The following is a 22,036-nucleotide window of genomic DNA, read 5'->3' as shown; positions in this document are numbered from 1 at the left end:
TCTGTGACCTTTTCATCTGTCAGACAAACTACTTCCAAGAGGAAAAGTGAACTGTTTCTCAAATAGACTTAGACAACTGAGAAAAGAGCACCACTGCTTTTGTTCTCAAAAAATCCTGCATGAAGTGTGATTTAGATATAATAGCATATTTCCATGCTATTATATCTAATGTATATCTGATTTGTCTAATTTGAAACTTTTTAAGTTTCAAATTAGACATTTTAAGAAGTCAGTATGGAGAAGTAGGTCCTATCAACATTTACCAATGATAACTTTCATCAAAGTAAGTGAAATGCTAGTCTCAATCTGTTAATCACTTTACTATTACTTGATAACTTCATTAATTCAAATAGGTTTTGGATGCTTATCTGCCAATAAAAGTCTTCAGGCTCTTCCAGAATTTGTTTTAAAAAAACTCGGTGCCAGTCTACAATAGAACTCAGGAAATAAATTCCTTTAACAAGCATTTTGTTCTTTGTCTGACTCTTCAAGAGTAGCCTCTGTGACTCCCTGCACAGTCCCTCCAATGGTTTCTGCAGATTCTTTTAGTTTTGTTCTTACATTTGTGCAACAAGTGCATAAAGGCCCTCAAAGGCCCTCAGGTTTCTGGTCCTGGGGGATCACAGAAACCCACCAGGACCAGACTTGGTAAAGCCATACTTTTTGAAGTATGGCTTTTTCAAAAAAGATATCTTTTTTGAAAAAGACATCTGATGTTGTACCACAGAACCTTACAATTATTTAATCCAAACTAACGAAATCCCATTTGTCTGGAAATCAGCTTTCGTTACTCATGTTACTCTGGGTCACCACCTTAAAAAGAGGTGACCCAGCTGCTTCGGCTAACTACAGGCCAATATCAAATTTGTGTCTTGTCAAAAAATTTTGAATCTCTTCTTTGTGATCAACTAGAACAATGTTTATAATCAAATTAACTTATTTCAAATTACTAATACCTGAGTTACAGGGGACAGTGTATAATCTAATGGTCTGTTTTGAATTTGTGAGTGTCCACAAGGGTTCAGTATTGTGGCACCCCCACATGAGCTGTGGGGGTGCCACTGGGTTCAGTATTGGGTACCCTCTTGTTGATTATGTCCATTAGCAAGTTAGGACAAAACATGTCAGATGCTAGCATGCATTTTTACGCTGATGATACAGTTATTTAATTTTTTGGATTAATCTCCACTATGACTATGAAATCTCTGCAGAAAGGCTTGTGGTACAGCACACACTTCTGCAGCTAAAATTGGTACTCAATGCTGACAAGACTAAATGAATGTATTTCACCAACACCAAGAAGGTGCCTCACATGACTCCCACTGTGTCCTCTCTTGAGGGATATATTATTGAGGTAGTTCATGTGTATAAATACCCATCGAGACTAGACTTCTGCAGATGGAATATCATCTAGCGCTTCAATATTGGCTCATTAGCAGATCTCTGCAGAGCTTGACTGAATGCTAATGATGGATGCAGTTGAGCCATTTAATTCAAGCGTTTAGGACCAGGGAAACATCTGGTCCTACACACTTGGCCTGGTTCACATCAGTGACCTGGCTCTTGAGTAGATCAGTGGTCTACACTAAAGATTTCAAAGGATGGAATATGTAGTAGGGGGAAAAGAAAATAGGAAATTAAGAGCGAACGTGGAAGAAGAAAGAATCTGAAAAAATGCATTCTAAATCGTGTCTTTTAGTTGTAGATATGGATTTTTTTTCTACTAGTAGTACAATACCATGGCTGGGAGGCCAACAAATGTTATCTTGTTTCTTTATAACATGCAGCAGCACCTCTGTATCTTTGTGTGAGAACTCCAGTTCCTCTGCTCTGCATCCTCAGTCAACTATTGACAGCTTTATATTTTTAGGTAAGCTGTCTTTGCTTTTCTGCCCATCCCTACTTGCAGAGTCTTTGTTTTTCCCAAATCAAAATATATACCAAACTACATTTGAAACACATTCTCACCTTAGTAACATTCACAGAAATCTAACTAAATGGAGCAATGCCAAGCCATACCTCCTCCTCCTCTGCTTCCGTCTTGATTGTACCATTTCATCATACATTCTCCAAGCCATTCACTGTTCCCTTTAGGGCTTATGGGTCGGACTGATTTGTTTTTTAGAATGATGATCACATTTACAGGCAGTTCTTGAACTGAATTGCACAAGCAGAAAAATTGGATTCCCAGAGGGTTTGAAATATTCACAACATTGTATGTAGCTCATGCTATTATCACAGACTCACTCAGGGTTTGTCACAGGCGATCCACTTATAGACTGGATCCAATTAGTTTAGCAGATTCACATAAAGGGGTCTTAGTAAAAACACTGTGAGCCATAGTCAGTGTTTGGCTTCTGACTGTGGCTTACTGCAGTAAAAGATAAAGTACTGACTCACGTCACCTAATTTTTTGTCCTGTTTCATTACATGTCATTCTCACATTTATTTGTTTTTGAAGTTTTCTTTTATCTCTTACTTTCCTTTCTTGAGCTTGGAGATACATTTTCTTTCCTATTTATTTCACCTGGAGCAGGGCAGTGCTCTGTGATGTCAGGACGGAGAGGCAGAACTCCAAATCTACAGCACAAGACAAGATATATACATAAAAAAAGAAAAAAAAAACCTTCCACACAATGCAAAGCTCAAAGGACCGAGCATGCTTACAGTGCTCAGTTCAGACTGATGCCCTGAGTCATGCTATTTGCTCTGCAAAGTCAATGAGGCATTGCTTATCTAATTTTTAGTTGTGCCAAGACCACAATGCAATGGAATCAGTGTCATGCTTTGGGTGATGCTTGAAAACAGGATTAGGATTAAAATCTTTGTCATAGTGCATCTTGAATATCTAACATGATATGATAATGCATACCGTGTATTACATTACGGCATTAGTTCTGACGACATGATTTACCACGGATGTCCTCATTGAATTTCTGCAAAATCTATTTGATCAGATGGGATTATAAGTGTAAAAAGTCTTTAGATTTATTTAGGTATTTGTATGTGATGTTTGCCAATAATATATATCATGCTATTTTGTAAAAAATCTGGAAAAATAAATATTGTTGAAACCAGTTATTTAGATGCACTCTTAAAAAAGAGCTTTTCTCCCTCATTGTCTGACATTTATACAGGACAAGGCAGTTATTGTTACTGCTATTGTTTCTATGTCTAAATGAAAAAAAAGCTCAAATTTCTAGAAAATATTTTACAGAATGTTTTATCAAGCTATTGGGAGAAGCTTGAGGCAGAGAAGTTAAAATGATGCATGATCCATAGAATAAGTATCCTTTGTTGTACGTAAACATCTGATTTCAGCTGTAACTGTGTCAGTTGTACAGACCATACAATTCAGACTTAGCGTAGCTTTATCAAATAAGGTTGGTGTGAAATGACCCACCGCTCTGATGCAAACATCTTATTATTTGTGCAGGGATTCACAAACAAGCAACCCTTTATATGTGTCTTCTCTCAAGGTGATGCACTTGTTCTTGTTTGAGCATTGAAGAGGAGAATAGAATCAAAAACTAACTCAGCATTAGGGCCACCTTTCTACAGTGCCTCATCATTTGAGTTGGGTTGAAAAAGTAAGGGCTTTGTACCAAATGAAAAAGATTACATATTTATTCAGACTTCAAAAATCTACTGTCAGTCTACTCTGGGGTCCAGCAGAAGCTTTATTCATGTAAACAAGTCTAACAAGTTAGGGTTTTGGTTTATGGTGCCCAACTCTGCCACCCAAAGTGGATCCTTATTTTAGGATCGTATGGTGATGCTGACATTGTAAAATGTCATGCTGTATAATTGTTCTGTTAAAAATTAATAAAACTTAAGTTCTAAAAAAATTAATCCAGCAAAACAACCTTGCACCACTGTGGAAATTGATCAACGGTTGGCTCAGTATTAGTTGTAGCTTTTAAAAATTACAGCACAGTTAATGTATTTTTGACTTTATTCATTAAAATGCCTTCAGTAAGTTACACAGAACTATTAATGACTGCTTATGTTTAGAATTGAATTTTCGATTTGACTTAAATGATGTATCTGCATACTTCTCAGCATAAGCTCTAGCCTTAGTTAAATCGAGCAAAAATAAAATGCTGAGCAAATTTTGAATCATCAGAATGAGGTATTATTAAATGTTGAGTGTCTTTCTTGACAAACATAAAATGGATATTAGGCATTAAATCAAGAAGTTAGTTGGAAAGAGCTCGTGACCCCAAGATCCAGATAACAAGAATTAATCATTTTTGCAGGACTGTTTTATCCCTGCAGATTAAATAGCTGCAATATGGATCCACTAGCTAAACAACATATGCCACCATAAATAGCCTTTTAAATTATGCAGAAGACTTTTTGACAAAGTAGTCATTGAGCTTGTTTGAAAAACAAAACTGTTAATAAATGATGTTAGATTCAGAATCCATTCAATTGCAGACAACAGAAATTCACCTCTCGTGTTTAAAATCGCCTGCAGTTTTATCAGTTGTATTTGATAAGAAACTTCAGAAAGCTTCTTTGTATTTTACTTTTCAAAAATGTAAAACAACTTCTTATATTGATTTTATTTATGTTTGGAATTAATATAAGTATGTCTGGGTAGGTCAATGCCATCACAGTGGACAACATACTGGGATAAAAGCAGGGCAATACATGCAGAAAAAGTGGAGAGCAAGTATTAAAACGATCTATAGGGAAAAACAATGCAATTTTTCTCAGAATTTTAAAAATCATTGTGAGAATGTTTTTATTGACGTATCAATAAACTCTACCAGCCATTAACATTTAACATGAAAATCTACAACTCTGCAGTGCAGAAGGCCTAATTTTAAAATGCACCCACGCTGTCTGAAACAGTAAAATTGTAAATTAGGGTACACATGTTTTGGTAAATGTGAGTAAATGGGATAAGACCATGTTTTCAAGCTAATTAGGCTTTGGAACTAGATGCCCATGTCTGAACAAAGTATTTTTGATTGGTTTAACTCTAGATTTGGCCCAGCACCGTCTTGGTGATGTTCAAAAAACATTAAAACACTTTTCTTCCAGAAATGTGTCCCTAACATTAATAGTAACTAACCTGATATTTATATTATATAAGTAAACATAAACATAGTGTGGTGGTCAATCATGTTTGGGACAATCACCAGATAATCTTTGTCTTAATAATTTGTCTGTTTACACATTCCCATTTCTGATGGTAGCCAGTAATTATTTAGAAGCTTTGGACTGCATCAATGAAAACAAATAAATAAATCTCTATAGATGTATGTGTTTCTTCCAGCTTCCATTTTATCTCGGTTCTCTATTTGTTGATCCACACACCTAAGATTGTCTAACATTTTGTAATAACCTCCTCCAGCATAAGCTGATTTATGTGTCTCTCGGTTCATTGCCCATTGTCAGATTCTCTGGCTTCCTTGGTTATTTGTTGCCTTCTGCTGTTTCTTTCCTTCTGGTTTGAATCTTATTTCAAGTAATCAAGGCCTATTTGCTTCTAGAAACAGATTTTCTTTTTGCCAGACTGCATTTGGATCCTGGAGACTACACAGTATAATAACTTGAAGAAAGTATGTCATCCGTTGCACATCAATATATAGTTTTAAAAAAGATTATATCAGCTGACAAGAGATATTGTCTCAGTTGACTGCACAAGGGGGGAATCCACAATTAACTGAAGAGTGGGAAGACGCTGGCCTCATTCTCCAAGATCAATAATTTAAGAAGCCAATTCCTCTTCTATAGATTGCTATTATTTTTATCACACCTTTATCCATTTTTCCTAGTCAACAAACTAATGAAAGGCTTAAAAGTCCCTTTAGAATATGTCTAAGTATGTTACAAAAGTCTCCAGCACTCCAAGCCTTTTGTCTCTACTGTGGATGTACATCCTCAATTGTATATTTTATAAGAGCTGAAAAACATCTTGAAACAGGGCTATGCTGTAAGTCTCTGCACATATTAGAAAAACACAAGTAAATATTGAATTTGCTTGGATCTATTCCCAGCCGTGAAAAAAAAAACAAAAAAAAAAAAAACATACTCTACAATACGTCTTATGTGCTGGTGAGTTTTTACTGCAGAACTATAGATCTAAGTCTGTGTCAAAATACTCACGCTATGGAAACAAAAACTATCCTAACGACAAACCAAAGCCATGCTGCCTGGGCACAAAATTCTGAAAACAAAGCTTTCTAATTTCTTAGTGTTTGTTGCTGTTTCTCACACTTGCAGCATGTTTTGCCCTACATAAATATGCTCCCACAGCTGCCGCCTCCCTGTTGTATCGTAAATGAAAGGCTGCCCTCCGAAGGGGCACACAGCATTCGCAGTGTGGGGATCACTAGTGCCCTGAGGACACAACAGCAGCAATTACACTTAACTCCTGGCATTTGAGTGACAAGGGAACCGATTCAGAAATAACCTGTAGCACAGACAAGTGTTAAGTGCTAAAATCTTTGCCTGAGGGAGCTATCAGGGAGCTGGGCCAACACGACGACCGAGTTGCGCTACTATTTTGAAAAGAAACGACTCTCCTTCAAGCTCTTCAGAGGCTGCAACACATGCAGCAACGTGCTTGCTGAGAAACAACACCCTAACTAGCTGAGACAATAAATCAGCATGGAGTATAGATTCACCAGTAAATCCCCGGCTGTGAAGGTTTGCTTTTAATGGCAAAGTGTTTCAAAGAGTTCCTTTTAAATTGTATCCTTAATACCTTGATCAAATATTTAGGTCCCTAACTACACAGGGGGTTATGTTCTTTATTGACGTGTGCAATGTATAGCTTCTATTTAAAAGCAAAGCGAAACATGTGTTTTAGGACTGGCCTTTAGTAATTCAATAATTATAGAATTCAGTAAGTCTGTTTTTGTATTTGCTAATATCTCAATATTGAAGAGATCTGTTTTATTGTAAGTAATGTTTGTTTGACTCTACTAGATTAGATAATAGTGCTATGGAAATGATTCTCTTCAGTCAAGATTTAATCACAGTATGAAATCATTAATATTTTAAATGTTATCGCATTTTTTATATTTTTCTGCATCATCCGTTTTGTCAGTACAATTCCAATTCCAATGGATTTCCCTTAGTTCTACATTTTCCATGATATTACAACATGTCAGTTTTGGAGTTTCTGGTGTGACTACTAATTTGGACAAAATGTTTCTATGTTTTTAGGCTCTGCCAGGGACATTGTGTCACAACTGACACAATTTATGAAAATAGCTCAACAAATAAAAACTGATTTCAGAACTCAAGCTAAAGGGGGATGAGCTTATGTCTTTCTTTAGTTTGCTGGCAGTGAAATCCTTCTGTCAGATGTATTAGTTGTTTTATGTCTCAAAGAAGAAACTAATGTTCTGTAGTACAAATAATGCTATGCTCATTAGCTGTAGACCAGGCTTGGATATTAAACATATGTGTGTGTACAAAGCCTTGTGAACGTATATGCCTTGTATTACAAACACTAACTTCAGTGTATTCTATTGGGATTTGATACAGCTAAGCTCTCTAATTGCACCCAAGCAACCACATCATCCTTAGAGTCAGATCTTACCTTGTCTGTTGAAGCAATGGCTCAGGATGCACAATTCCAGCTTTCTACGACTTAACGTGTCAAAAGCAGGCAAATATTAAATTTTTGGTTGATCAGAACATCTCTGATTCCAGCTTTGTGAAAGGGTCACCATGTCTTAAAAAATATATTTTTCTTCAATGTCTAACTCCAACCTCACATGTAAAGAACATGCTAGGAAAATTTCTAGTAATATTTTAACCTGGCAAATATCCATCATACCAGAGATTATGGTTGTGACATCAGATGAAAAAGTTAAGAGTTTTGAATAATGTTATACAATGTCTTCATACACAAATATGAAATCATATTTACGCTGTATTCAAAAGAAATGCAACTAAAACACATTTTTAAAGAACTGAATTAAGGATATATGTCACACCAACATAAAGTAAATGCACTTTATCAAAAGTGCAAAACGTGATTTGAACAACCCTCAAACAGTATAGACAGAGCCTTGGCAAATGTTTACAGGTACTCATTACGTCTCTAAGCCCTTTTGTTTCCTCCACACAGTTACAAATGTTGTGTTTGTCACAGCTGCTCCTGTGTCAGCCTCATCCCCAGCTTCCCTTTGTGTGTTTGTTTATGTCTCTTTTTCAGATGCTGACATTTCCCACCTGTCCACCAGCCACCCTCTCTATGTTTTCCCTGGCGTCTGGCGTGATGCACAGCTGGTACTCTTCTCTGCTGCTGTGTCTCAATCACTTATTATGTAGTAATCCTAAATGTGTTTGCAATAGGGAGTGGCGCTCAAAATACAACAGTGGTAGCTAATAAAATGACTAATAATGTATTGTTATATGTCAATGCTATTTCATGACACAAAGTGAGCAGAATTTTAAAATCATGTCTTTGTAATGAGTTTGAGTTTATTTTTTATGGGTTTTTTTTATTAATACCATATGTTTGTTTCTTTGTGCATGTAACCTTTTTCTTTCTTTTTTAAAATAACCTTTCTGATCCAGCGAGATTGCTTCATTTCTGAATCTGATCCTTTAGTAATGGAATCATTCAGCGTTTGTTGTTGTTTTCAGAGAAAAAAGGGAGAAGCAGAGCAAGACTATGATAAAGTCATTACAAGTGCAAACCTGACTGAGCCACATGAAACACTGCTGCACAAACAAAGCCTAACTGATGATGGTGGCGGTTGTCTTGCCTTTTTATTAGACATTCTGAAGCTGAATACAACCCCAAGACTTAACCTTGTTGCTGACCAGGAGCATCCCCCTCTAGACACAGTTTACCATTTTTTCCAAGTGAATACTTTTTTGATGAAAATGTAACATGACATTGACTCATGTTTACTCTAGTGGTCTCTGCAGTTGTTAGGTTTCAGGCCAGCAGGCAAACTTTAGAATGCCACACTTTACATTTTATTGAAGAACATCAACTAGTATGTGTGAACGTATTATGAAGGACAATTAACCCCGCTGTACCTTGAGATAATCTGCAATTCAGATTATCTCAAGGTGAAAACACAAAGGATGCAATTTTTATTTGAATTGTGAGTATAACCGTATTATTACTATCATTACTACAGGAAAAGTAATTTAACTGTATAAATGTCTAAGTCAGAGGTCTGCAACCTTTACAAACCACAGAGACATTTTTGCCCTTAGTCTAGATAAATGAAACTCACTGTTCTATAACATTTTGAGAGACAACTTTTGTTGATAAATTGTTGTAATTTGTAATTGTGGTCATTTTTAAAGAACCAACATTTTATTTATATGTTCAGATCTTAAAATAAAGAAAAATGTAAACCATTTTCAAAAAGGGGGTATGTTTTCTTCTATTTAATGTCGATTCCATAAAATATCCATCTAAATTTAAACATTTGTTGGTTCTGCACATTTTTAGCTCAATTATTAAGAGCTATTGTGGAAGGCCCAAAGAGTGGAAGCCATAGGTTGCAATCCATTCCTGTTAATGGTCAATGTAGGAGTGTATGTTTAGTTTAATTTCACAACTCCTATGGAAGCCAAAAAGGCTTCCTTCCAGTGGCAATTTTTGATGCCTAATTTAAGAAACTTTGGACAAACAGTGTTGGAAAAAAATAGTTTATCCTTGACAATTTTTTTCAGATTTTGCTGTTTTGTTACACTTACATGTTTCAAAATTTATTTTAAAAAAAATAACTTTTAGAGTACATACTCCCATCTAAAGCGCTGCAGGCCTCACTTGTCTCTACTAAAATCAGTGGTCAACTATGGGAAAAGAAACTGGGCAAAATGGCCCCCAGGACAGACTTCCAAGGCAAAACCCCCTGCTTATCAAAAATAACACATAGACCTGTTTCACATTTGCAAAAGTAAAACAGTCTTCATGATATGGAGTGGTGAAAGAGTACTTGGACTATGCAGCATGGCAGTGATAATATGCTGCAACGTGTCATAAAAAGCTGAAGTTCCATAAGATCAGACAAAAAAAGAACAAATTCCCAATTTATTTTGTGTGTTTAAATAAAACATTCCTGCCAAAAAGAGTGGTTTGTAAATCCTCAATCTAAAAGGCTCATTATGAGTAAATGTCTGATTTGCAAATGCAAATGTCTGATTTAAAATTTTGTTGCCAACTAGCGGCTACATTTTTAAACTGCTATGGATAGCAGTTTAAAAATGTTTTCCCCTAATAAAAAAAAAAATCACAATTTAAAAAATGACTTATCTTACTATTTACTCACCATTTTGTCCTGATTACATTTCTTGATTGGCTAAAACATTTAAGTGAAACAAACTAAGCAAACACAAAAGTAATTGAGCAAATTCCTTTCCCGCAACATCAACATGGTGCCAAGTTTGGAATGGTAAATTTCTTTCTTCTTTCTACATCTAAAAGAATTTTAATTTGTTGAATAAATGAAGAAAGACATGATTAATCAAAGAAGTTTGAAAACACCCTAAATTTAATTATTTCAGGCAAAAATTATTCTTAATTGTTTGCAATAGAGCTCTGGTTTTAAAATCAGAGTTACATTCAACCTTATGTAATTTATGTCACAAAAGCCAAAAAACATCTATGAATAATTCTGAAAAAAGAATAGAAACTCTGAAGGAAAAGAGTATTTGTGATTGTCATGGTGGAACAGTTTATTATCAGAGGTAGATTTAGGTTAGTAGTATTGATAAGCAAGTAGATAAATACTTATGACTTTAAGATTGCCTGAACAATAAGTATTTTTGCTAGTGAAGCTAAATTAATAATAATGGAGTAATTATAGAATTACGGCACTGATAATTTTTTATTTTGTAAGCTTTTACTAACTTTTACTTTTAATCATTGAATGATTGGATATATTTTATTTTATGTACTAAAATGTGTGCCCTCAAGACTGTACATTGTCTTTTATAGTTACAAGTCTAATGCTGCATTTGCCTTGTGTTGAGCCTTTTTCTTCCCATTTTTTACCCTGACAAAGAGAGATAAAAGGAGGGATTTTTGTTGCCACTGGCACTTCATGTCTAGTTGGTGAAAAGCAAGCCTATAAATTACAATAATGTGTTATACAGCCTTGAAAAGAGTGTTTCTCATGTCGGGTGTTATTTATAACAAAATGTAGATACTTTTTAACCTAAGCCAAGTTTTATCTCAAACTTATTTGGAAAAATCCAAGTTTAGAAGGAGTTCACACTTTAAATACATAGTTGCAGTGTTAGAGGATGTTTTCCACATTTCTCAGAAAACGAAGATTGAATAAATTTCAAATATATGAAATATATTATTTGATAAACAATCAAACTGGATTGAAACAGTAGAATATTCAGAACAGTTGTGTTCTTTCAGGACTGGTGACAGGCTGGTCACATGGATGCAACACAGACTAACAGCGGGAAAAAAAATCATTTCTTAATTTTCAATCTAATGCAGGTCAAAGCAGGATAAAGTTGTACTGCAATATTGTTTCATCAGGCTCAAATGGAAATCAATGAAGGTTGACTCTTTGTTTTTTTGGTTTCTAATGTGTTTTTAGCCTGGGGATTCTGCACACTGAATGAGAGTTGCAAAGGATACAACAGCTCTGCCCTTTAGATTCAAGCAAAAGCAAGAACAGTTTCAAGCTGCATTCAGAAAAGTCTTTGGAAACGAATAGTCTTGTCATTTCTGGTGTAGAAAAGGAGACTTCAAAGAAAACAGCTACTGAACAAGGCCACTCTACACAACAGAGTGAATTTTGTGATGCACATGCTTGAGACACTATCATTATTAACTGGGTTATATGACAAAATAAATAATCTACTGTAAAAACCAATCTTTACACATTTTATGCCTCGGCTTTATTAATTATAGCTTTACATGAATAGACTTAGTCACTGGTACTTTGTTTATACGGCCATAGAAAGACAGATCCCATTTCCTTAATGTGTTTTCATTACTCATAAATACAGGCACAATAAAATTTGAGATCCCATAACTTGTATTGGCTGTACAAAACATTTGGATAGAGACTGTTTAGAAAGACTCCTAACTCAGAATGCAATAAAGCATTTCTACATGGTGCAACTGTTAGTAAGTGAAAATACTTTTTAAAAAGAAATAATTCAAATTAGATAACATAAATAGAAATTGTGCTTTCTTGTTTGTACTGTTTTTGTTGTTTAAAATGACACTGCTCCTGTTGTTTCTGTGGTTGTTTTCTTCTTTTTTTATTGTATTTCCTAAACTTAGTTAGGAGCTGCAGTCTCAGCTGGCATATGGAATCCCATAATCTCACCTGAACCACACAGTGTAAATACCAGTTAATATCACATTTCCAACTCCTCGTGTCCTTTAGGAAGGTGGGAAGCATCTATGTTTGCCCATCTATACTGCAAAGGCGTAGTGCAAACTCACACAACCGAGAGTGTAAACAAAATAAAGCTTAAGAAACCTTAAATACAAAAAAAAAAAAAAAAAACACTCTTAAGAATGTTATAATCTATCACAGAGGAAATAAATAAAAAGAATAGAAAATGTTAGTATAATGATACAACTGGCCCTGGTCAAGGCCTGACCTGCCACCAGGCTCCAATGATTCCCAAATTTAATTCCCCTCTCGGTGAAGGACAGGACCAATTAGAAGCCTCCTGTTGTCTTTCTAGGCAGAGCCTGGCCTTCCCCCAAGAACCACAGCCCAACCACCAGGTGCTCACTGGCAAGGTCCCACAAATGTCTGACTCTATGGTGCTTTAAGAGTATCTATTCATGACACAAAATGCAGAGTCTGGCTGGTGTAAAAACCTTTCATATAGTCTTGATTCACTGTCTATCTGTGTTCTTTGTGTCTCACAATCAGCTGAAAGGATCAGATACAGAATAAGGGGATCAAAGTGAATCCTCAATAACATATTTTTTGCTTCACCACTTGTGGAAGGAAGTTGTTCCACACCCATAACAACTGTCAGCTGTAAGGCTAAGACAGGGAGAAGAGGAAAAAGAGTGGTGTAGTGACAAAGCAAAGTCTGCAGTAGCAGCACAGCCCAAGGGTGCAAACAACAGAAATGTCAGATGTTCATCCAGTGCTCATCTGATCTCATTAATACATTGATCAATAGATCTTGATGTGGATAAAAATGGGACCATAAAACAATGAAATGCCCAACATTTATTGGATATATATATTACTCAAGTGAATGTTGCTCAGCTGCAGATTATGCCCCTTTGGTTCATCCATCCCATGGGAATGGTCTGCAAACACACAGGTCCAGTGAACTCACCAGATCATCTTGTATAATATGAACAAAAAAAGATCTGCAAAAGGGGATTTGTGGCTATGTGTCTTTTTGAGGATGGTAATTCTGAAAGGGGCCTCTGCTTTGTCATGCAGGGGGTTTGGCATAGAGCATGAGCTCGTTCTCATCAAAAGGAGTCAGTTGAGGTGTTTTGGGCATTGACTCAGGATATTTCCATTTGGATGTTTTCCAAGCTTGTCCCACTGAGAAAAGACCTGGGACAGAAAAAAAAAAAAATCTTCATCTGTCTCTCGTTTTTGGCTTAGGAAGGTGTTTGGATCCCTCCAGAATAAGCTGTGACAAGAAAAACGGATATCTGCATTTCTCTCCTGGATGTATTAAACTCAAAACCAAATACTGGATAAAATATGAAAACAAACTGCACAGTTAAAAACATATGTTTTGTGCTCACTATTACAACAGACCTAACAAATAATTATGTTTTTAAACCTTGACTCAATATTCTTGTAGATTGGATATATATATCCAATCTACAAGATTGGATATATATCCAATCTTGGATATATGTCCAAGATTGGATATATATCCAATCTTTGATATATATCCAAGATTGGAACATTTCTTCTTAACTAAAAGACATGTTACACTTTTAACCTTTCAAGTGGGCTTATAAATCATTGAATGAGAATTCAGCTTTTAATCCCTGACTAGACCATTTGTAGCTTTTCCCTTTTGTCTGTCATTTAGCTGTGATAGAAATGGTGACTTTCAAGAGCAATGCCCTTTCTGTACAACAGACAAAATCTCAAATGATATGGAAGGCATCCTGCTGCAAAAGTCTGTATGACTGGTGCTTAATACTTACCTGGCAACAGATCCTGTCGTCACATGGACGACACTCGACTCCTATTAAAATGTTCTCCGGGGGAGCTTGTTTCCTCTCCGTTAGACTACCTGAGCCAAGGTCACAGTGGGAGAAATCCACACAATAACCTTGATAAACTGACCTCAATGGGTTTCTGCCTATCAATTCTGTTATCTGGCAAATAAATCTGGAAACTGGGACAACCAGGGATATGTAACATTAACTTAACTCAAAATATGATCACGTTTTTAAACGTCTCTGATATGAGTTTTGTAACACTACACATGCTTACACTGAATATTTAGAAAATTTTGATTGGACTTAATAAGGGTGATAAGGGTAGTCAAATAATGATCTACAACTAAATACAACAAATATGAAAGTTGACCACAGCAAGCTGTTTTAGAGGTGACAAATTATATCTAAAGTGAGGTTAAGGGATTTTACAAAAGTCTTGCCAGTTTATTTAACTCTACAAAAATGTGAGTTCAACAACAAATTTGAAATGTTCATTTATTTACCCTACTAACATCACATAAACAACGTCTACACTTTGGGAGGAAAGTGAAGTATGTAATGCTTATTCTTTGGAGAGGCCAGAGTTCATCCTCTGCATTGCTTTTCAACAGTACAGCCATACAGTTGGCAAATGACCGATCAGCTGGCGGCTCACAGCGCACCGCCTGGTGACAGCACTCCGGGCTGATAAGCGTTCTAAAGAGGTAAGAGAGACCCATTCAAGTCTGGGACCTGTCATTTCCTGAACAACCCAGAGAACTGGGAAGTTATTTCCAGGAAGAGAAAAAAAAAACGTACTTGTGATCTAGAGCATTAATAACAGAGTTTATAGCCTCCTCTAGTTTTATGCGTCTTGGTGCGATCAGGCGCGCAACAGAAGGTGTGCGCAAATGGGCGAACATTTGTCATTTTAACTCAGTGACCGGAAAAAAAAAATAAACTGTGAAAAAGTTAAGTTATACAAGAAAGAAGGAAGATCGAGATGTCTACTTCTTCTACTCCCGGGCGGGAGAACACGAAGAACTCCAGGAAGTTTTCAGGAGTGGCACGTGGAAAGAGACCACCGGATCTGGAGCTCTCGGAAACCGCCTTCAATGGGCATGAATCAGGAACAGCTGCGGGCAGCAACGACACAATGCAAGGAGAAGGCAGGTCCCGTGTTGAAGCTCCCCCTGTTCACCTGGACCCCTACCTGTCTCATCCCCGGATGTCTGTGCGGATGTCGGTGTACAGCACCGGGGTTCGCCCAGCTGTTACCCGCGCCTACACCCAGGGACGGGTGTACAACTTTCTGGAAAGGCCGTCTGGCTGGAAGTGCTTCATGTATCACTTCACAGTGTAAGTGTTTTTCTTCAAATCTTCTTTGTGTATAAGCCTCTGGATCCGCGGGGTATTTCGTGGGGATTATTACAAACAGATTCAAATTACACAGGGAGTTAGTTGCACTTGCAAAGTGTTGCATTGGAAGGTCTTACAACAAAGAGCTGTTAATCTTTTGAATTTAAGAAAGATGCTGATCAGACGTCCATGCAGCTCTAGTTTCCAATGGGAAGGATGAAAGGACTAGCCTGAAAATAAATGTGATCCATTAAAATGTATGAAACCTTGGGAGCACTGTGATGATACTTTTACACACATTTTTAATTTGGAAACATGTTTTGTTTTTTTTTTTGTCTAAGCACCAATCTGTATTTAATTTTCCAGAGTTGCTTTAAGGATTGACTGTATTGTACTCAGAGATCCTTTTAAAAACACACATAATCTCTCCTGCCAGGTGCAATGTTATTTTTCTTTTCTTTCTAGTTTCTGTACATCACAGATGAAATATCAAGCAAAGTCTCTGTTTATGTTTTGAATTGATGCAATCCACCTCCATGAAACTCACAAGCTTTAAACTGGATGCATATAATGGTAACCAGCCAGAGGTTTTGGAATGGTTTTCTAGCACACCCCCATGTGTGCTGTCCATCCCTGCTTACTGGCACTGATAGCGGGCAGCTAAACTTGGCAGGGTGCATGCTGTGGAGGAGGCAGCGGCCCGGTCTTGCCCTGCTACCCTGTGACCCTCTGGTGTCGGTGGGGACACAGAGGAACGCAGCCTGTCGGAGCGGGTTAGAATCTGAGTGACTCAAAGGGAACATGAGCGAGCGTAATGCAACTCCAGCATATTTAAACGCCAAGTTCACAGAGCATTTCAGAAAGGAAATTATATGGTTAAACACTGTTCTTTGTTCAGTTTTGCATGTATGTAGCCTTTATTCAACCAGGTATGTCTCGTTGAGATTAAAAATGTCTTTGTTCAAGAGAGACCTTGAATTACTGGATTTTTAAATGATATTTCTTGAAAAACAATCTTCCTGCCTTTGTTGCGTGTAGTTGTTGGTTTTAAATTCTGTGTTTGTTTAATCTACTTATGTTTAGAAAAAATGTGCTTACTCACTAATGTCATTACATTTCTGGGGGTGCAATGTTTCTGTTTGCTGCAGCTCAGCTCCTTTTCTCATGACAGCATTCTTTGCCATGTTACTGGAAGGTTCTTGTTTCACTAATGTTATGACTTTATTGGCCTGAGGGTTTAATGAAATTGGCCTTTCTCTGCACCCCCTAAAACAAATATGATGTCAATGGCTTTTGTATTGATTGTAGATGCTTAGCAGTGTGAGAGACTGTAAAAGGTTGGTGAGAGTGATGCAGCAGGTTGTAGCATGAAATTGCACATTTGTGCTAAAAGTGGTGATGGAAGGTCTACATGGCTGATTTCTACGTCTCATATTTCCAAATGTGTTTGTGTTAGCGGCTGTGGATAGAAACAAGGTCAGAGTTAAATAAAGGATATATTTCATGGCCTCTTCAATTGACATTACGGGAAAATACAGCTTTGGTTGGAGGGACAAAACAATTGAATTCACATTTTCTGTTCAAACATATGAAATCGCATGTGAGACCTGGCAAAAGCATTTATATATCTTAAACTTTTTCACATTTTGTCAATTTCTCACCTCAAACGTTAATACATTTTATTGGAATTTTATGTGATAGCTCACTGTAAAATAATAAGATAAATAGATAAAGAAATATGGAGGCACATGGTTTTTAAAAGGTTTTTTTATGAATAAAGTGTACCTTGCATTTGAGTCGATATTATTTAGAGTCCCATTTCAACAATAAAAATTCAAGTCTTTTGACCTATTTTATCAATCTCCCTGCTTTGCATAGACTAAATTGTTGCCCTTTCTTCTTTGCAACACAGTTGAAGTTCATTTAAATAGATTTAGAATATCTGGAAACATCCATTTTGAATGGCTTCTCAACTGGATGGAGATGTGGACTTTGACTAAGCCATTCTGAACAAGAACATGTTCCCATCTAAAGTTATTTGCTGTTATAGATATATGTTTAAGGTGGTTGTCCTGCTAAGAGGTGAACCTCTGTCCCATTCTAAAGTTATCCCCACACTTGAACAGTAGAGGATTTCACTCTATTTAGCTTCCTTAATTTTTGTTTTTATTAGTAAAACCATTTTGAGGCATTGCATAACTTTCGTTTTACATCCCAATTGTGCACTACTTTGCATGTGTATCTTTTAAAATTCCAATAAAATACACTGAAGTTGCATAGAGTCTGAGAATATTTTGTGATACAATGTGGTAAAGTTCAAATGGTAAAAACATTTTAGCAAGGCACTGTGCAAATACTTATTATATAAATTGTAGCTAGATCATAAACAGATGTGTTGTGATATGAAATCTTCCTGCAGATATCTGGGGCTCAGTACAGAACTTCGTTATTGTAAATATTATGAATACTATGTTTTATGTACAATATATGTATGGAAAATATGTAAATATGTACAAGTACATATTTAGCTTCATGGAACAGATACAATCCATTGCAACACTGCAGCATAGAATGGTTATACATATTTAGTTCTCCTTTTTGTTTCAGCAATACTTTTTTCTTTGTGGTTCTGTGGGAGTGACAAACAGCTAAATGGGATGTTTTGGTCAGCAGCAGCATGGATTCACCCCACATGCTGGGCCTAGATGCGTCAGCTGGGAGAGTTAAAAGAAAACGGATATCTCAAAGTGTTTTCCAAACTCAGCTCTATTAAACTAAACTACTTATTCTGACAAACAGTCAGAGGCAGGACGTTCAGACATGCATCAATGATTTAACAAAAAGACTAAGAGATCACAAAGCGTTACCCGTCTTCATTAAAGACACATTTTGACTTACTGTTAGTATTTTATTTTATTGTTTACTGCAATTGTGTGATTTCTCTCTTTTCAAATTCAAGGTGCTCCAGTTTTCTCTACACCTTGTTAAACTTAACCCTAAAATATCAGCAACTTATCTCAACAGATTCTCACACATTTTCAGTGAGCCACAATAACAACATTCTTTCACCTATTATTTACGTGCTAGCTGCACTTTGGACTTATAATTTGACAAAGACTTACACCATCTATGTTGCAGCCTTAAATCAATTTAGGAATTATTTCTTGATGGATTAAACATAATAGTAGCTAGTGACATGGTCAGTAGGGTAACCCCAAGGTCTTGCTTTTCTACACACACAGTACAACAGTGTGCAAGTGAACCTGTCCATCAATAATAGATAGGTGGAATGCTTTGAGCTTTTGTTTAGAGTTCAGTGGAGCCTGTGCTGCTGAGCCAATGTATTATTTTGTCTGTTGCTACACCAAGCCCTTGGGTGTAAAAAGAGACAGAGGCTGTATTTTCTAAGGGCCTTGAGGTAAAGGAATTGTAGTATGATGGAGCAGTTAGTGGTGAGGGAAAGACAAGTTAGAAAGTATTTGCTAAATAAATAGTGAAGCAAAAATCAAAGCTCAGGATTGTTTTACTGTTTATGCTTATTGTCACTGCAAATGACAAAATAAATTAGATAGGGCTTCACTGAAAAAAATAATAGTTATCGCATCAGAATGATTATTTGGAGATTTCCCTCTGCTGTTGTCTGTTTTCATTATTTTTTTATTTTTTTCACTGCTTCTGTCACACATATAGTGACATAAATATGCATTGACCAGTGATTAAATATGTATTACAGCTATTTTACTTTTCACTTTCCAGAAGACAAACAGACTTTCATTTACATATGCAACATCCTGGGGACAGAATTTAGGGGACTCCAGTGTCATTTTTACTGTGTTGTTTTGTCTCCATGTTTAGTCATTTCAGACAGGACCATCTGCTTTAGTGGTGTTATCCAGCAGCCCTGAGCAGATCCCTCCTCGGTCTTTTATCTGTGTTGACGTGTGGTGTGCACGTTTTTCACTGTGTGTGTATGTGTTAGCTCAGAGGGGGGGCATTTGGATTCCTGGCTGGACTTCAGTAAACGGGGATCAGTAGCAAGAAGTGATAAGGGTCTTCGTGGTGCAAACAAAACTGTTGCTACACATACTTTCCATCAGGTCTACTCGAATAGGATTAACTCTGTGATGACTTGTGATTCTTTAGTAAAAGTTGAAATCCTCAAAGACAAGACAAAGGACCACATTTTTATTGATGTCATAAAATGTCATGCTTTATGCAAGTATCACTTTTTGGTTTAAAGATACACTATTAGAGTTGCAAAGGTTTATGCATTTTCTGAATTTGACATATTGGCAGTGTTTAAATGGAAAAAAAAATAAAAACAGGTAAAAAAAATTGATGTTGGGTAAAATTCCTTGACTTTGAAGTATCACCATGTGTCAGGAGATAGACACAAAGTTGAACTGTCTTTTTCTCCATTGTTCTGCATTGAAGCTTTTCTGGACCCATTGTCTTTTCCATTGTTTTCTTTTATAAGCCTTTCTGTTGCTTTTTCTTATTTGCTGCCAATTTCCTGAAATTTATTTTAGTTATACCTTCAACTGTTGGCGTTTCAGAGATCTTAAAGCTGTTCCCTTGGTTTGACTCGCGGTAATTCAGCCGGCATTTTGACATTTGTGACTTTTTACCTTGATATTTCAGTCTTAATTGTGTAGATTAAGTCTGCAGCTGTCACCATTTTAAGGTTCGCTCACAGATGTCATCCAGGTGCACTGAGAGAATAATGTAAATGTTACAATTTGGATGCTCACAGTTATGTATGAGATCCATGTCCATCTGCTCTGCAGTGATAACACAGAGTGACTCTGCAGTGAATCTAGTTAATGTTGTCATTTTCAAACTCAGCAGTGTTATAACAGCCACATGTTCTCTGCTCTGGAGAGCAGCAACTCATTGAGATGGTGATTATTCTACTTGTTCAGTAAATTACCATTATCTACTGTATGGGTTAACAAGAGTAATGGGGATCAAAGAGACAATCTACATAGTCTCTTTATTAATCCTGAAGCTTATAGCAGTATGAGATATTCATCTGAAAGTAACATGATCCACAGAATCTGATAATGTTCCATTAGCTTATAGCTTTTTAGCTGTGTCAGGGTGAAACCTGAGTGTTTCATTATTTTACAATGAAACTCTTCGCTGAGTTTCATTCATATGGGATTTATTTTGCGCAAATATAATGTTAAAAACTGTTACTTCCTAAGACCCAAGTCTGAATGAGCAATGAGAGCAAGAGGTCCAACGCTTACTGTAAACACTGACTAGGGTCAATTTTGACTAAATATTAGAACAGGCAGCAAGTAAAACAGTAGTAAAAATTACACATAAAAAAATCACGCTCACATTCTGTGAATTTCTTTGTCTATTTCCACATCAATCATAGCTTAGTAATCTCTTTTTTGGGGGTTTAACACTCCAAAGACTTCAGCATGGGATAAAATTGGGATGGAGCTACATTTTTTCTGTCAAAATTGGGGTTCATGAAGATTTTGTTTTTTGTTTTCAGAATTACCTGAACACTTCTTTTGGGGTTTTTCAACACAGCAAGATACTACATCCTCTGTTTTTAAAATGTGTTTTTAAAATGTGACGTGCTTATTTTCTGCCCTTGATTCTGAGATGAGTGCATTAATTATATGCAGATAAGACAACCCCTCACAAGTTCAGAAAAGACAATGCTTAAAATTCCAGCTTTTCTTACTCCACAAACAAAGCAGGTATTGAAATGATCAAAGATGAAGGGGGTGAAAATAAATTAAAACAAAGTTCTGACCTGTCAAATAATTGCTGAGTGATGCATGTTTCTAGTTCACTGCTGCAGATTTAAAAAGGCAGGGGAGTCTATTAGATTGGAAATATATTATATAACCACTTTGCAAATATGTACTGCACATACTTGTTTTACTTTGTGAAAAAGAAACCTGCTTGTGATTATGACCTGGTAGTATTACTTACTAATAAATTATTGTTGGGAAATATCTGCCTTTGTTTCTAGTTTCAGAATCAGAAGAACACAATCGATTAACCAGAGAATTATTTCTTTAGTTGCATTGATTACTGCAACAGTGTCTTCTTAGGTCTGCCTAAAAAGTCGGACAGATCAGACAATTTTCTAATGACCACGTCTAAGCTAAAATGGCCTTAAGCTAGCTTCTTGAACATGACAGTGAGTTCACTGCACTCCAAAGGCATCCGCAGTCGACAAATCTCAATCCATCAGAACACCTTTGGAATGTGGTGAAACAGAACATTCCTATCAGGGATATGCAAGCAACCAATCTGCAGTTACTGCATGATGCTATCGAGTCAATATGTACTAAAATCTCTGTGGAATGTTTCTGACACTTTGTTGAATCTGTGTCATAAAGGATTCAGGCACTTTTGAAGGCAAAAGAGAGTCTAAATGAGGTGTATCTAAGAAAGTCAGTGTGTGTGGCTATACCACGTGATGATATGGTAAAGATGATATCCATGAAGATCCTGTGTTTATAATAACTCACAAATATGGGACACACATCATTAAATATTGGATGATTCAACATTTGAAGGGGAAGTGTG

General features: G+C 36.4%; 1 protein-coding gene across 1 annotated transcript in view; it reads left to right on the top strand.

Moving 5' to 3' along the window:
- The first annotated feature begins 14,856 nt into the window (after positions 1-14,856).
- The window catches only part of LOC106963754 (potassium voltage-gated channel subfamily KQT member 1-like), a 33,355-nt gene continuing 26,175 nt past the window's right edge, over positions 14,857-22,036 (top strand). Inside the window, exon 1 of the mRNA XM_015058828.1 lies at positions 14,857-15,475. Within this exon, the coding sequence (XP_014914314.1) occupies positions 15,120-15,475 (356 nt within the window). The 5' untranslated portion in view covers positions 14,857-15,119. The remainder of the gene's footprint in view (positions 15,476-22,036) is intronic.

The sequence above is a fragment of the Poecilia latipinna genome, unplaced genomic scaffold (assembly GCF_001443285.1).
Source record: "Poecilia latipinna isolate Pla-1442-1.1 unplaced genomic scaffold, P_latipinna-1.0 Scaffold1577, whole genome shotgun sequence".
NCBI lineage: Eukaryota > Metazoa > Chordata > Actinopteri > Cyprinodontiformes > Poeciliidae > Poecilia > Poecilia latipinna.
This window is presented reverse-complemented; position numbering and strand designations above follow the sequence as displayed.